The 13425-nt window shown below is 57.3% G+C and overlaps 1 protein-coding gene across 1 annotated transcript; it reads left to right on the top strand.

The window, feature by feature from the left end:
• Positions 1-3479: 3479 nt before the first annotated feature.
• On the top strand, positions 3480-11626 carry FHL3 (four and a half LIM domains 3). Its single transcript, XM_086716520.1, has 6 exons — positions 3480-3638; positions 8792-8965; positions 9054-9228; positions 10250-10419; positions 10513-10699; positions 10826-11626. Exons 2-6 carry the CDS (start codon positions 8810-8812, stop codon positions 10978-10980), a joined length of 843 nt encoding a protein of 280 aa, XP_086572646.1. The 5' UTR covers positions 3480-3638; positions 8792-8809; the 3' UTR covers positions 10981-11626.
• The last annotated feature ends 1799 nt before the right edge of the window (positions 11627-13425 follow it).

The following is a 13425-nucleotide window of genomic DNA, read 5'->3' as shown; positions in this document are numbered from 1 at the left end:
TTGCCCAACGCAGGCACATATGTTAACAAAACCTCCACCTCATTTGTGACTTAACCATTGAAACACAAGGTCCTTCATGATTTAGCCCACCTTCCCAGTCTCAGCTCAATTAAGTGGGCCCAAGAATCAGCCCTGGAATTGAATTGCACACCCACAACCTATCAGCTTGAATTTAGGGCCACATCATCAAATTCTCTGAGCCCCGTGTCCTACTCTATCAAATAGCGATAATAATCTAACCAACTCCTGTGGCTTTTGTGAGAACCCAAGGAGGCAACGACTAGCACTTAGCATGGTGCCCTGCATATAGTCAGTATTTAGCATGTTAGCTCTCCCTCTACCCACTCCCCCCCCCACCCCACACACACATATTCATTTCACCCTCTGCACCCACAGAGCATCACCAGGTTTGGGGGCATGAGAAGACTGTTTCTGGGCAATCTAAAAGACGCTGTCTGCTAAGCCATGAGGTCTGGCAGGGGCTCCAGGCAGCCCAATGGGTAAGAGCAGGCAATACGCCCAGAGAAGGAAGGAAGTTTTCTCACTGGGGGAAGGAGGGCTTGTGATCACAAGCATCAAGGAGTGATTCAGCACCCAGAGGAAACCATGAGAAACCTGTCAGTTGTCAGTTGTCAGGCTGTTGCCTTGTCTTAAAAACACTTCCAAGGTGAAAGATGGCTGGGAGACCCTGAACAACCCCCCTTCCACCACAAGATAAGAAAGGGTGGGTGGGGGCCTCCTTGGTGGGTGAAGAGACAACCAGCTCCCACTCACCCAAGGCTAGTCATACAGCCATCAGGCTCTGCTTCCAGCCTCTGCTCAAATACACCTGTTCCCTACAGGGAGGGTGGGGGGTGGACTGATGGGAAACGGGAACAAGGAGTCCATGTGGCTGATCCCTAGACCTTCCTGGGGCACGTTGTCCTCCTGGACCAACAGAAATGTGAGCCCACTCGGGAGCTAGAAATGGGGAGGGGAAAGGACAAAGCCCCTGCCCTACACCAGCATCCCTCCCCCAGGCTGAGCCAAGTCAGAAATCTAATTTTCTCTGGCTTCCAGATTCCTGGCCCCAGCAGCAGAAACTTAACAACTGACCATGAGAAGGAATATGTTGGGCAGGGCGGGAGTCCCACCTCTTCAATACCTACTGTGTACCTTCCTTGAAGACTCACAAGAATGCTGTGAGACAGGGGAGTCCACTACTCTTCACAGATGAGCAGACTGAGGCTTAATACGGTTGAATGACTTAAGAGGCTGCAGGGCCTGACAGTTAAGCTCTTTTGGCATAAGGAGCTTTGACATTTGACTGGATATGAATCCAGGCTTTGCCGTTAGTAGCTGTGTTGCCCTTGGCAAGTTAACTCACTCTCTCTGTACCTCCATCTTCTCATCCTTAAAATGGGTATAAGAATACATATTTCATGCGGCACCTGGGTGGCTCAGTCAGCTGAACCCCTGACGTAGGCTCAGTCATGATCTTGCAGTTCGTGAGTTCAGGCCCCATGTCGGGCTCTGTGTTGACAGTTCAAAGCCTGGAGCCTGCTTCAGATTCTGCCTCTCTCGATCTCTCTCTCTCTCTCTCTCTGTCTCTCTCTCTCTCTCAAAAATAAATATTTAAAAATATATTTAAAAATATATATTGCATACCGTTGTTGGAAAATCAATTACACTAATATATGCAAAGTGCTTAGGCAGAGATCGGTGCAAAGATCTCAGGAATTACTGGCTCTTATAAAGGCTGTTCAGCAGAGATTCAAGCCACGAGTAAATACCAGAGACCCCCAACTCTACCTTTGATCCAACACCTTCCTTAGTCATAACCCCTCCCTCTCTGAAGGCTACTCATCTTTGCTTCCCCTCACCCCAGAGCAGACCCCTTCTTGTCATCTCTCCAACCTGGCAATCTTCCCTGCCCTCCCCAGGGCCAGGAGTCTTCCACATCTTCAAGACAAAACCCAGAGAAAGGGCGCACCCATGGGCTGGCTGTTCACCCTCTGGACTCCAGATAGCAGGTACCTGTGATCCAAACTGGGGTGGAGGAGATTTGAAACTGAAGCAGCATCTGCCATTCCTTCATTCATCAGGTATTAATTATGTGCCAGACCTTGGAGCAGGTACGGGGAATACAGGAGTGAATAAGAAGAAACCTGTCCCTGCCCTCATGCAACTTACAGTCTAGGCATCAGGCACAATAATACACAAACAATTGGTTTAATTTTGGAAGGAAACCTGGCCTCGGGGGTGACTTGGTACCCAGGAAGGCAGGCATATGATTCAGAGATGGGAGAGGAAGGTACTCAGGAGCCCCAGCCTGGGAGGGAATGAGTCTGTGCTCTGAAAGCTTGGCTGGATCCAGCCTGGGGGATGGGAGAGCCTCTGTGGGCATCTCTTACTCTAGAGGCTGAGGTTATTTCTAGGGTTGGTTTGTTGTCTCTTGTTTTCCAAACAGCACAGCAGAACCTCCTCCTCCCTCCCCCATCCTACCAGATCGAGGCTATTTATGCCTAGTGACAAGCCTGAGGATCCCAGGGGGGGTGGCCTCAAGGACCTGGAGGGGCCTTGTGTCCCTGGCAGCCGCCAGTCCTCGCTCCCAGGCACAGGGAGGAAGCCAGAGGATTGGAAACTGTAGAGGTGGGGAGTCCTCCTCCCCACCTCTACAGTTCCCTCCACTTCCCTCCACTTCCCTCCACACTGCCGCCTGCAGTGCCCCATCCCTGCACACTCCTCACACCCCTCCTTGAGAAACCCAAAACGTGGGGCCAAGGACTAGGGTCTCCCCTGGGCCTCAAAGGTCAAAACTATTCCTGGGCCTTGTGGAACCCAAGGCCGAGCTCCTCTGTCCCAGGGTACAGCTGGAGGTGAGGAGGTGGTGACTTCTGTTTTTGCCCCCCAGAGTTGTGAAATCAAGCCCTTTGAAGGTCCAGGCTCTGACCAGGGTTGGGGGTCCTCTCTTCACTCCTTGTTTCCTGAGAACACCTTGGTTCCCGCTAATAAGAGCCATGACAGCAGTCAAAAGCACCCGCTCTTGCGGGCTGAAGTCCTCTTTTACAAACTCGGGCTACGTGTGACCCCTGGGGGTAAGCTGGGGGGGGGGGAGGGGGGGACATGAAGATGGCATGTGGACTCTTGGTCCCCCAGTGGACCTTGTTCGGCTGGGTCCCGTACCCCTCGCCTGAGACCGAGTATAGCCGTCTCCCGCTGGCTGCTGGTGGGAGGCGTGGGGGAGGCTGGGAGTGAGGACAGAGAAAGCAGGGAGGGGACGGGGGCGGGGTCCTGGCGGCCCGGGGAGGTAGGGAGAGCCAGGTTAGACTGGGCGGGCCGAGGGGCCCTGGGGCGGGATCGGGCCCAAAGAGGAGGTGTGGGCGGGGTCTGGCCCCTAGCCTGCGGGATGCGGGGCCGGGGCGGGGTCCGCACTCTGCGGGCAGGGGCGGCCGGAGGCGGGGTCCGGGCGGGGCGGGCCCCGCGCGCACTTCCTCGGGGAGGGGTTGGGGCCGAGCTCCCACTCGCCCACACAGTCCGTGTGCAGCCGGCACCCTCACCGGCGGCGCGCTCGGCCCCCGCTCGGCCCGGCCCGCAGGTACGAGCCGCCGCCGAGGGACGCGCGGCCCGGCTTCCCCGCTCCCGCCGCCCGCTTCGAGGTGAGCTCACCGCCGTGCCCGGCGCCGAATCCCCGCTCTGGGCCCCGGCCCCCGCCCCCCGCCCCCCGCCCGGGTCCGGCCGTGATAACCTGGGGACGCGCTTGGAGCGGGAGGCGCGGGGGCGCTGAGCCCCGGAGGGCGCCCCCCGGATCGCACGGATCCCGGCCGCCCGGCGGCCGGGCGGGGGCTGCTTCGAGACTTGGCGGGGGGAGGGGGCCAAGTTTGAAACGGAGAAGCCAGAGTCGAGCGAGGGACCGAGAGGGTTCGAGAAACTGAGGCTCCCAGAAAGGCCGGTGGAGCGAGAGCGAGACAGGGATACGAGCGATAGGCTTAGATAGGGGGAGGCTCAGGGATGCCCGAAGCAGGGACAGAGACTTGGGCGTAGAGTCACCGAGAGCCGACCGGAGGCATAGGGAGGGACCCAGGTTTTGTGGAACGGAGCATTTGAAAGAGAAGCATACAGTGATCCCAGTGAACACGCTGTAGCGCCCTTCCCAGGGCCTTGCAGGGTCCTGGACAAGTAAGGGGCCCTTGAAGCCTAAGCTTCTTTAGCCTTGTGGTAGATCAGCCTCTGTGAGGCCTATGGAGAAGTCCAGAAACTGGAGACAGAGTCACTCAGGAACAGAGATGTTAAGAGAGAGAGAAGGGGTGGGGTGGGGACCCCTAGGAGACCCTCAGATACCAAGACTTGGGTGTATGGAGGTAGAAATCCGCAGAGCCGGGTCCTTGCAAGATGACTAGCCCACCCAAAACATAAAGACAGCTGAAGTGTGCAGAGACACAGACATGCTGAGTGGGGCAGAGCTGGCTCTGACGGAGGTGCACTGACAGCTTGGATCAGACCTGGAGAGACTCAGGCCTGAAAAGACTGGGAAGCAAGGATGTGGAGAAACAGAAACTCTGGGCCAGCCAAGCCCCTGTAAGGCAGAGGACCTGAGACAGACTGAGATCAAAAAGGAGCCCCAGGCATACACCAAGACAGCCCCAACTTATTTTTAAACTCAAATCTTGGACGCACTGCTTCAGCCCTGGGGGATCCGGGGTGAATGAACTGTTCCTTTCCCGTCCCCAGAGCAGCTGCTGGATCCTGCTTCCCACCCCCCCCCCTTCCCCTAAACTGCTCTGACTCCCAGGCCCCATAGGGGGGAGGGGAGAAGGGAGAGTTTGGGGTTGGTGCCTGATAGCAGGATGTGGGGGGTGAGGAGAGTTAGGTTTCTCCCCTTAAATCTCCTGTCAGTTCCTGGGACTTGGCGGGGGGAGGGGTCTGAGCTGATCCTGACTCACAGCTGCGGGGCCTCGCCAGGGTCCTCCTGGACAGTATAGGGTAGAGGTGGGGGCGGAGGAGAGTTGAGGGGTTGGCATGGGTAGTTGGAAGGGCTTCTGGTTGTCTTCCAATCGCGGGGTTAGCAGCTGGGAAGAAGAGTCAGGCTCCTGTGCTAGTGATGTCACCAAGTATCTCCTGTGTCCCTGCTCTTAATGTTGACCACCCTCTTTACCACCACTGCAGCATTTTTAGAGAGACAAACAGGAAAGGGCTCCAGGCTGGAAAGCAGGGAACCTGACCTCTCTGAGACCTGAGTGACCTTGGGCCTGGCTTGTCGCCGGTTTCTATACTCAGCTGTAAGATGGGGATGGTACCCTAGCCTGCCTGCCTTTTGTGAGATCCAGTGAAATGGTGGCTGGGGTTGCACTTTGTGAGAGGCCACACTTTGTGTGAACACCTGCGTACCTGTGTGAGGGGTCTCAGAGTTACGCTCACTGGGATCAGGCTGGCCCCACTGACCTCCTCAGCCAGCCCCATAACCTGGGCCTCTTTGCTTCCCCCAGCAGAACTGGAAGTTGGTGGGGGGGGGGGGGGTCCCTCTTTGTTCTCTCCCTGGGTTTACCCTGGGAATGTCCAGATCAAAACCCAGGCCAGCTCCCTGACCCAGGCCTGGCTCAGAAACTTGACTGACCCCAGTGTGAGTGAGGGGGCTAATAATAAAAACACCGATGGCTACCATTTACCGACTATTCACTTTTTGCCAGGTGCTTTCCAAGCACCAACATTTAAGCCTAACGACAACCCCAGGAGTAGGAGGTAGTCTTAGATAAGAAAACAGGCCCAGGAGCTTCAGTGACTTGCCCAAGATCACCCAAATAGTAAGTGAACAACAAGTCAGGATTCAGATCCACGTGCCACATTTGGGCCTCTATCACTACATGCCACAGCCATTCTGAGCTCTGGGAGGTGCCAGACGTGTGTGTCTGGGTCAGGTGTAGGAGTGAAGTGTGTGTGTGTGTGTGTGTGTGTGTGTGTGTGTGCATGTGCATATTGGTGGGAGCAGGGGCTGAGAACCATCTGGCAGACTGAGCAGTCTACCCTGTGCTCGAGTGTGCACATGCGCGCGCGCACACACACACACACACACACACACACACACACACACACTAGCCATGAAGGAAAATAAGATTGGCTCTCTTCCTAAGGGCTAAGCTCCCTTAGCCCTGCCAGGGAAAGTGGGAGGGAGATGGGGAGGAAGGGGGATGGGCAGGGACAGGTGGGCCTTGATAGTGCCCTTCACTGTCCTCATTAAAGCCCAGCTGGACGGACTAGGGACTAGGGAATTCTGGGAAGGAAACAGAAGCCATGCTCATACCCTATTTGGGGTGCCCCTGTCTCAGAGTGGTGACTGCATCCCAGGGGATGGCCCCAGAGCTAGCCTGGGCCCGGGAAGGTGATGGCTGCTGTGGGCCAAGCCAGGAAGGAAGGAAAAGACCCAGGGCACCCCTGGACATACCGTAGCCACACTCCACCTGTGTGGCCCCCTGCTGCCTAGTGGCTGACAGCCCAGACGACACTCAGATGTTGGGCCAGAGGAAACCCAGGCCCGACTGGTAGGGAGCGGACTGAGAAAGAGGGCTACGCTCTACCCTACAGCACAACTCTGCCCCAGGAGTCACCTCTCTGAAGACCCCAGCCCCTGGAGGCCTCATGGCCTGGCCCTGGGTACGAACTTTGTGCCCCCCCCCCCCCATTGTACAGAAGGGCAGTTTTGAGTTCACAAACCATCCCTTCAAGAGCCAGGCCCTCCAGGCTTGGGGCATTTGCTGGCGCCTGGAGTCTGAACTCCAAGCCAGAGCAGTGCTTCTTGGCCAGAATTTCCCACTGGGGGTGGCTGAGAAGAGGAGGTCTTTCCCTCCACTTGAGCCTGGGCAGGCTCTGGGGACTGCCAGTTACTGGGGTGAATGGGGGGAGGGGGTAGTGGGTTTGGTGGGTTCCTTTGTCCTCCCCGGGCTCCTCTGAAGCTGTGGGAACATCCCCTTCCTCTGAGTCCTGGTAGTTCCTCTCCACCCACCCTAGGATCCAAGCCCTTAGAGAGCAGACTTCATGATGGAGGAGGCTGGGGGTGGGGAGCTCCGAATCTGGGGCTCGAGACGAGTCAGGGGCAGCAGAAGGGACTGAGAACCCCACTTCCCTACCCCCCCCCCCACACTCCCCATGCTCCTGTTCCAGAGGCAGCTGTGTGTATGACCTCATCCCACAAACATGCTTTGTTCCTGAGAAAATGGAAAGTGTCTGAGGTTTGGTGGGGGCTGGGTGTCTGCAGCAGCAGCTCTCAGGGCTCCCCCCTGCCTGACTCCCCACCCAAGAGGGGGCCTGATTGGGGAGAAAGTGTCTCCTGTGGCTCCCACTCTCACCCTCCACTCCCCCTGCCCCAAACCCTTAGAAACCAGAAAAGCTGGGGAGAGGCTGTTTCTCCCAGAGGCAGGGGGTGGGAAGTAATGACCCCAGGGGATGGAAAGAACTGCCAGGAGCGGATGCCCCCTCGGAGATGGCAGGGGGCACGCTGCATAACCTCCATCTTCAGTTTACCTCTCCCTCCCCTGGCATCTCCATTCCTTCTTCTCTCCCCTGTTGTTGGTCAAACCTGACATCTGGCCATCTGCGCTGCCACAGCTGCTGCATATGTTGCAGGCCAAGGCTGCCCAGGCTGGTGTGACCAGAGACCCCGCAGGGACCGGAGCGGGGGTGAGGGCAGAGGGTCCAGCTGGGGAAGCTTGGCTGTGTCCAGCTTGCAGGACTTCCTTCCTGCTTAAACCTAGGCTGAGCCTCTCAAGTCCTTGCTTGGGCTGATTCTGCAGGAGGGAGGCCCGAGGTGACTTCCACCTCCGCCATTCGCGACCCAACATCCTTCTACACACCCCATTCATGTCCCTATGCTCCTCACTCCGGAGCTCTGGCTAGAGGTTCCTTTTTCCATGTCGCTAGGGCTCCTTCCTGGGAGTCAAGAGAGGGTGGGGGTGCTGTTTATATGGGATATAGAGTGGGGTGGCTCCCTGCCCCTGCTGTTGTCCCCTCAGGGACAGTAGGAACAGTGGAAGCTACACTCAGGCTGGGGCAGGAAATGAGTCACTGACCCAGGAAAAGCCCCCTCCCCCCAGATCTGCCAGGGCCCAGATAAGAAAACAACTTCTGCTTCCTGATTTTTTTTCCTGACCCCTTCTCTCCCTCCTCTCCCCGCCCCGAACCCCCATTAAATGCAGAAATAAACATGCAGGGGGTGCCTGGGTAGTTGAGTGTCCTATTCTTTATTTTGATCCCTGATCACGGGATCATGGGATCGAGCCCCGCATCTGGCTCCTCGCTGAGTGTGGAACCTGCTTGAGATTATCTATATCCCTCTGCCCTTCTCCCCCCACCCCCGCTCCTGTGTGTGCTCTCTCTCTCCTTCTCTCTCTTTCTCAAATAATTAATTAATTGGTTAAAAAAAAAAAAAAAAAAGAGGGACGCCTGGGTGGCTCAGTTGGTTGAGCATCAGACTTTGACTCAGGTCATGATCTCGCAGTTCATGGGTTCGAGCCCCGTGTCGGGTTCTGTGCTGACAGTTCAGCCTGGAGCCTGCTTTGGATTTTGTGTCTCCCTCTCTGTGCCCCTCCCCTGCTCACATGCACACCTGCACGCTTTCTCTCCCTCAAAAAAATAAACATTAAAAACAAAAAAGAAAGAGAACAAATGTGCCAGACTCCTCGGTTTCCAGAAGCAGCCCTTCCTCATCACCACCTGTTCTGACCTGGCATTTCTTATGCCTGGTCTCTTGCAAAAGGCTTTTACAAGGGGCTGAGTCACAGCCCCTCTGGGTGACCCGCGCCCCACCTTTTGCCCCTGGCAGGGCGCACTCATAGCCACCATGAGCGAGTCCTTTGACTGTGCGAAATGCAGCGAGTCCCTGTATGGCCGCAAATACATCCAGACGGACGACGGCCCCTACTGCGTGCCCTGCTATGACAATACCTTCGCTAACACGTGTGCTGAGTGCCAGCAGCTTATCGGGCATGACTCAAGGGTAAGGACTGGACCTGACAGGGCAAGGAGTGGGTGGAGGCTGGCAGAGGGGGCAAAGGTGCCAGTGTCCCTTGCCACACGCCCCTCAGGAGCTGTTCTACGAAGACCGCCACTTCCACGAGGGCTGCTTCCGCTGCTGCCGCTGCCAGCGCTCACTGGCCGATGAGCCCTTCACTTGCCAGGACGGGGAGCTGCTCTGCAATGACTGCTACTGCAGCGCCTTCTCATCGCAGTGCTCCGCCTGCGGGGAGCCCGTCATGCCTGGTACGTCCCCCGGGGGGGGGGCTCGCCGTGTGTGTGGGACCGGGTGCCTGCATCTGGGTAGGGTTCTTGCACACACAAGGGACTGGCGCATGTATGGTGCGTATGTGGAGGCTGACTATGCTTAACACCTGCACACACAGCATCTTTCTGGAAATTCAGCGTATACAGGATGGGTCGTGCCTGTGTGCTCCCGGGAGATTAGCATGCACGGGGACTGGCACACCCAGCTGTACACACGAAAGCGGAGCATGTACAAGAACGGACAAGCTTGGTACATTCCTGGGGGTTTGGCATGTGCCGCACCAGCAGGCCTGCTACGCGCCTGTGAGTTGACCGTGTATGGGCAGACGGACAGGCTTGGTACACGCCGGGGCGCTTAGCACGTATGAGCGCCTGCACGTGTGGTACATGCAGAAGCGAGAAGTGCAAGGAGACCATCGTGCTCGGTGCATTGGGGCTTGGTGTGTGCAGAAGCAGATAAGCAGAGGGCTTCATGTGTGTGGTGACCCGCATGCCTCATAGTTACGTGAGGCTTGAGGACGTGTGGAGAATGACATTGTTAGGACATGTCAAGGCTTAGCGTGTACTGGATCAATCACGTCCGGGGCATTAGAATTCTGTGTGGGCAAAGACTTGCTTGGCTAGTATATGTAGGATCGTTGTGGTGTGCTCAAACCATCATGTCTGGCATATAAGGGCTTAGCGTGTACCGAGTCATCGTGCCTGTGACACGGAGGCCTGGCGTATGCTGAGACAGTCATATCTGGTACACATGGGGACTTCGCTTATGCCAACTCCTCGTGTCTAGTTTCTGGGAGCCTAGCATGTGCCCAGCGAGCATGTGCCGTGTTCGGGGGAGGGTAGCATGTGCCGTATATGGGGCCAGGGTCCTGCTGCATGTGCATGGATGCCACCCTGCTTAGGCTGTGGGAACAGCGGGGACCCTCCTCGGGAGGGCAGCAGAGGGTGGCACTCAGGAGCTTAGGACACAGCCTCTGAGTGGGACCCCTGTTCCCCACAGGGTCCCGGAAGCTGGAATATGGAGGCCAGACGTGGCACGAGCACTGCTTCCTGTGCAGTGGCTGTGAGCAGCCGCTGGGCTCCCGTTCCTTTGTGCCCGACAAGGGTGCTCACTACTGCGTGCCCTGCTATGAGAACAAGTTTGCGCCTCGCTGCGCCCGCTGCAGCAAGGTGGGGGCTGGGCCAGTGGGGTGGGGGTGAGCCAGGCTCTGTTGTGGGGTGGGAACCGCCACTCCCTCCCACTGACAGATGCTGCCCCCGTAGACGCTGACACAGGGTGGCGTGACATACCGTGACCAGCCCTGGCATCGAGAATGCCTGGTCTGCACAGGGTGCCAGACGCCCCTGGCAGGGCAACAGTTCACCTCCCGGGACGACGATCCATACTGCGTGGCCTGTTTTGGAGAACTCTTTGCACCCAAGTGCAGCAGCTGCAAGCGCCCCATCACAGGTGGGACAGAGGTCAAAGGACAGAGCGGGTAGGGTGCAAGCAAGGGAATGGGATCTGGTGTTGGGTGAGGCTGAGGGACAGGACCGCGCTCCGGATCCGCAGAGCTAACCTCCGGCCTCCCCCCAGGACTCGGTGGAGGCAAGTATGTGTCCTTTGAAGACCGCCACTGGCATCACAGCTGCTTCTCCTGTGCCCGCTGCTCCACCTCCCTGGTGGGTCAAGGCTTCGTGCCGGATGGAGACCAAGTACTGTGCCAGGGCTGCAGCCAGGCAGGGCCCTGAGCCAGGACTCCTGGGCCCAGGGCCTCCCAAACCAGGGCTCCAGGACTAAGGCTCCTTTTCCAAACCACCTTTGGGACCCAGCCCCACCCCCCACCCCCAAATTGGGGCTCCTCCTGGGCTCCAGGATTCAGCCTCCCTGCTCCCACATCCTAAACCGGTACTCCCTGACCCAGGGCTCCCAAACCTGGGCTCTTATGGAGCCTCCATGATTCAAATCCCCTCTGCCAACCTAGACTCCCCCTACAGTCTGGGTTCCCAGATCCCAAGCCCTCTCCCCAAATCAGGGCTCTAGACCCAGCCGTCTAAACCTGGACTCTGGGGCCCAGGCCCCCTTTGATCTAGACTTCTTTCCTGAGAGGTTAGGTCCTCTGTGGGTGCCTGAGAAGTCCTCAAAAGTGGGCTGTATTCAGGTTTGACCCTCCCCACCGTCATCCCAATCTAGCCTCGGGGCTGGGGCTCTCTGGACAGCAAAACAGGCGTTCACACTTTAAAGGGGTCCTAGAGCACAGGGTTTTGCCCATCCGGTATCTGTCGAGTGTTTTCTCCTTTCATTTGAGCTCCATTCTGCCCGGAGATGGGCAGAGGGGGTGGGACTGGCTCACCCCGCCCTTCCAGATTCTGCAATAAAGCAGTGCGAGGAAGCGAAGGCCTCTGTGTGTTTGTCTGGGTTTGGCGGGGGGGGGGGGGGGGGGGGGGGGGGAGAAGGTTCCCTGGCAGACAGGGAGGCTCTGAGGCTTTTCCATACCTCCTCCGTGCAGGGCAGAGGAGGAAGCTGCTGGGATGGGAAACCTCCGGAGAACGGGGATCCCGCCGCTGCTACTGTCCATCTCAGGCTCCGCCAACCTCCCCTCTGCTGGCGAAGGACTTTTTCCTCCGAGTGGGGAAGGGAGGGGGCTTGGGGGAGGTCCCGGACGGGAGCGGAGTTGGCAGTGGGTTCCCCATCCAGTACAAACCGCCCCCCTCCACTGGCAGCCCTTCCCAAATCCCGCTGAGCACCCGGTGCGGATTCCCAGTCTGGGCCCAGACCCTCAGCCCCCTTCCCCCTCTTCCCGAGGATTAGCGGAGGCGGCCCGGGATCCGCTCGGGGCCGCACGTTTTTTGCCAAAAAAGGCAAGGATGCAGCTGCACGCGCCGCGGGAACATCTGGATCCGATTCCCGGCATGAATGGGTCACGGCCCCGCCCCCCCGTGATTCAGGGGCGGAGGCGGGAGTGAGCGAGGGGGGTTGTCCCCCAAAGTGGGGAGATGGGGCGGAGCGCTGCTCCCCACCCCGGGTGTCGGTCGCCCGCGGCCCCTGCCCCGCCCTCGGCCCCCCGACGGTCGGGGGCGCGCTCCCGGCACGCGCGGCTCGGGGCACTCCTTGTCCTGCCCGCCGCCCCTTGGGGTGGGGACCCGAGCTGCAGAGCGAGTGGGCCTTAGGGTCTCGTGGGGGAGGGGCCCTCCGGTCCGGCAGAACCACGCGATCATATGTATCTCATACTAAATCCTCCCAGAAATCCTATGAGGCGGGCATTTTTCCATTTCACAGAGGTGCAGACTCCGCTTGCCAGTTCCCCAAAGTCACCTAGGTAATCACAGGTGGATTCTTTTCAGACTGCCTCCCGGGCCCGATGCAAATCCTAAACTTTCTGAGATTGTGGTTGCCATTTTTCAACAGACCTTTACAAATACCCAACATGTGTCCTTACAACTGATAATTATATGTTTACATTTTTGTCTCTTTCTCCCAACGGCTTCTGTGAAGGCTGGGCTCGCGCCTGCCTTGCTCACCCTTCTATTTTCAACTCCCAGCACTTACTACTTGTTCAATAAATACTTGTGGAGGAAGAGTAGTCCAAGCATAGAAAACAGCTGGTGCAAAGAACGGGAGGCTTGAAAAAGCATATGGCGCTTTGGGGAAGCAGCAAGTAATTTCATTTGGAGGAAGTGCCAAGGGACTAAAATGGCAGGCAGAAGCCAGGTCACAAAAAATCGAATGCCAAGTTAAACAGACCTCACCCTGCGGGTAAGCAGCCAGTGGAAATGTTTCAGCAGGGGCATAAGATGATCACTCTGACTGCAGCATGAATAATGGATTGAAGGGGTAAGATGAGCAGGCTCTGTAGGAAGCTAGTGCACTGGTCCAGGTGAGAGAGAAAGAGGCAGGTGGCATCAGGAGTGGAAAAGACAGGACTCGGTGACTGGTTTGATAGACCGGAGAAGGAGGTTTTAGGGGACGGAAGGTGAATGGTTTTGCTTAAGTGGTCCCCCCACCTCAGAGAAAGAGATGTACAGGTACTGTGTCATTGATCTCAAGATAAATATTTTTCGTCTTTAACATCCCAGAAAGCCAGATGCATTGTATAATGGGTAGATGTGACATAGATGGACAATTTTTTCTTCTTTCTTAGTGGAACATAATGATGGAGTTAACATTTGATGACATCTTATATTTGATGATACATC

This window comes from Puma concolor, chromosome C1, assembly GCF_028749965.1.
Source record: "Puma concolor isolate L17-30 chromosome C1, mPumCon1.1.hap2, whole genome shotgun sequence".
Classification (NCBI taxonomy): domain Eukaryota; kingdom Metazoa; phylum Chordata; class Mammalia; order Carnivora; family Felidae; genus Puma; species Puma concolor.
This window is presented reverse-complemented; position numbering and strand designations above follow the sequence as displayed.

Excerpts from the sequence above, each read along its gene's own strand:
- FHL3 (XM_086716520.1), top strand. The coding sequence starts at position 8,810 with ATGAGCGAGTCCTTTGACTGTGCGAAATGCAGCGAGTCCCTGTATGGC. Across the intron at positions 8,966-9,053 it reads TTATCGGGCATGACTCAAGG|GAGCTGTTCTACGAAGACCG; the intron begins GTAAGGACTGGA and ends CACGCCCCTCAG. Across the intron at positions 10,420-10,512 it reads GCTGCGCCCGCTGCAGCAAG|ACGCTGACACAGGGTGGCGT; the intron begins GTGGGGGCTGGG and ends CTGCCCCCGTAG.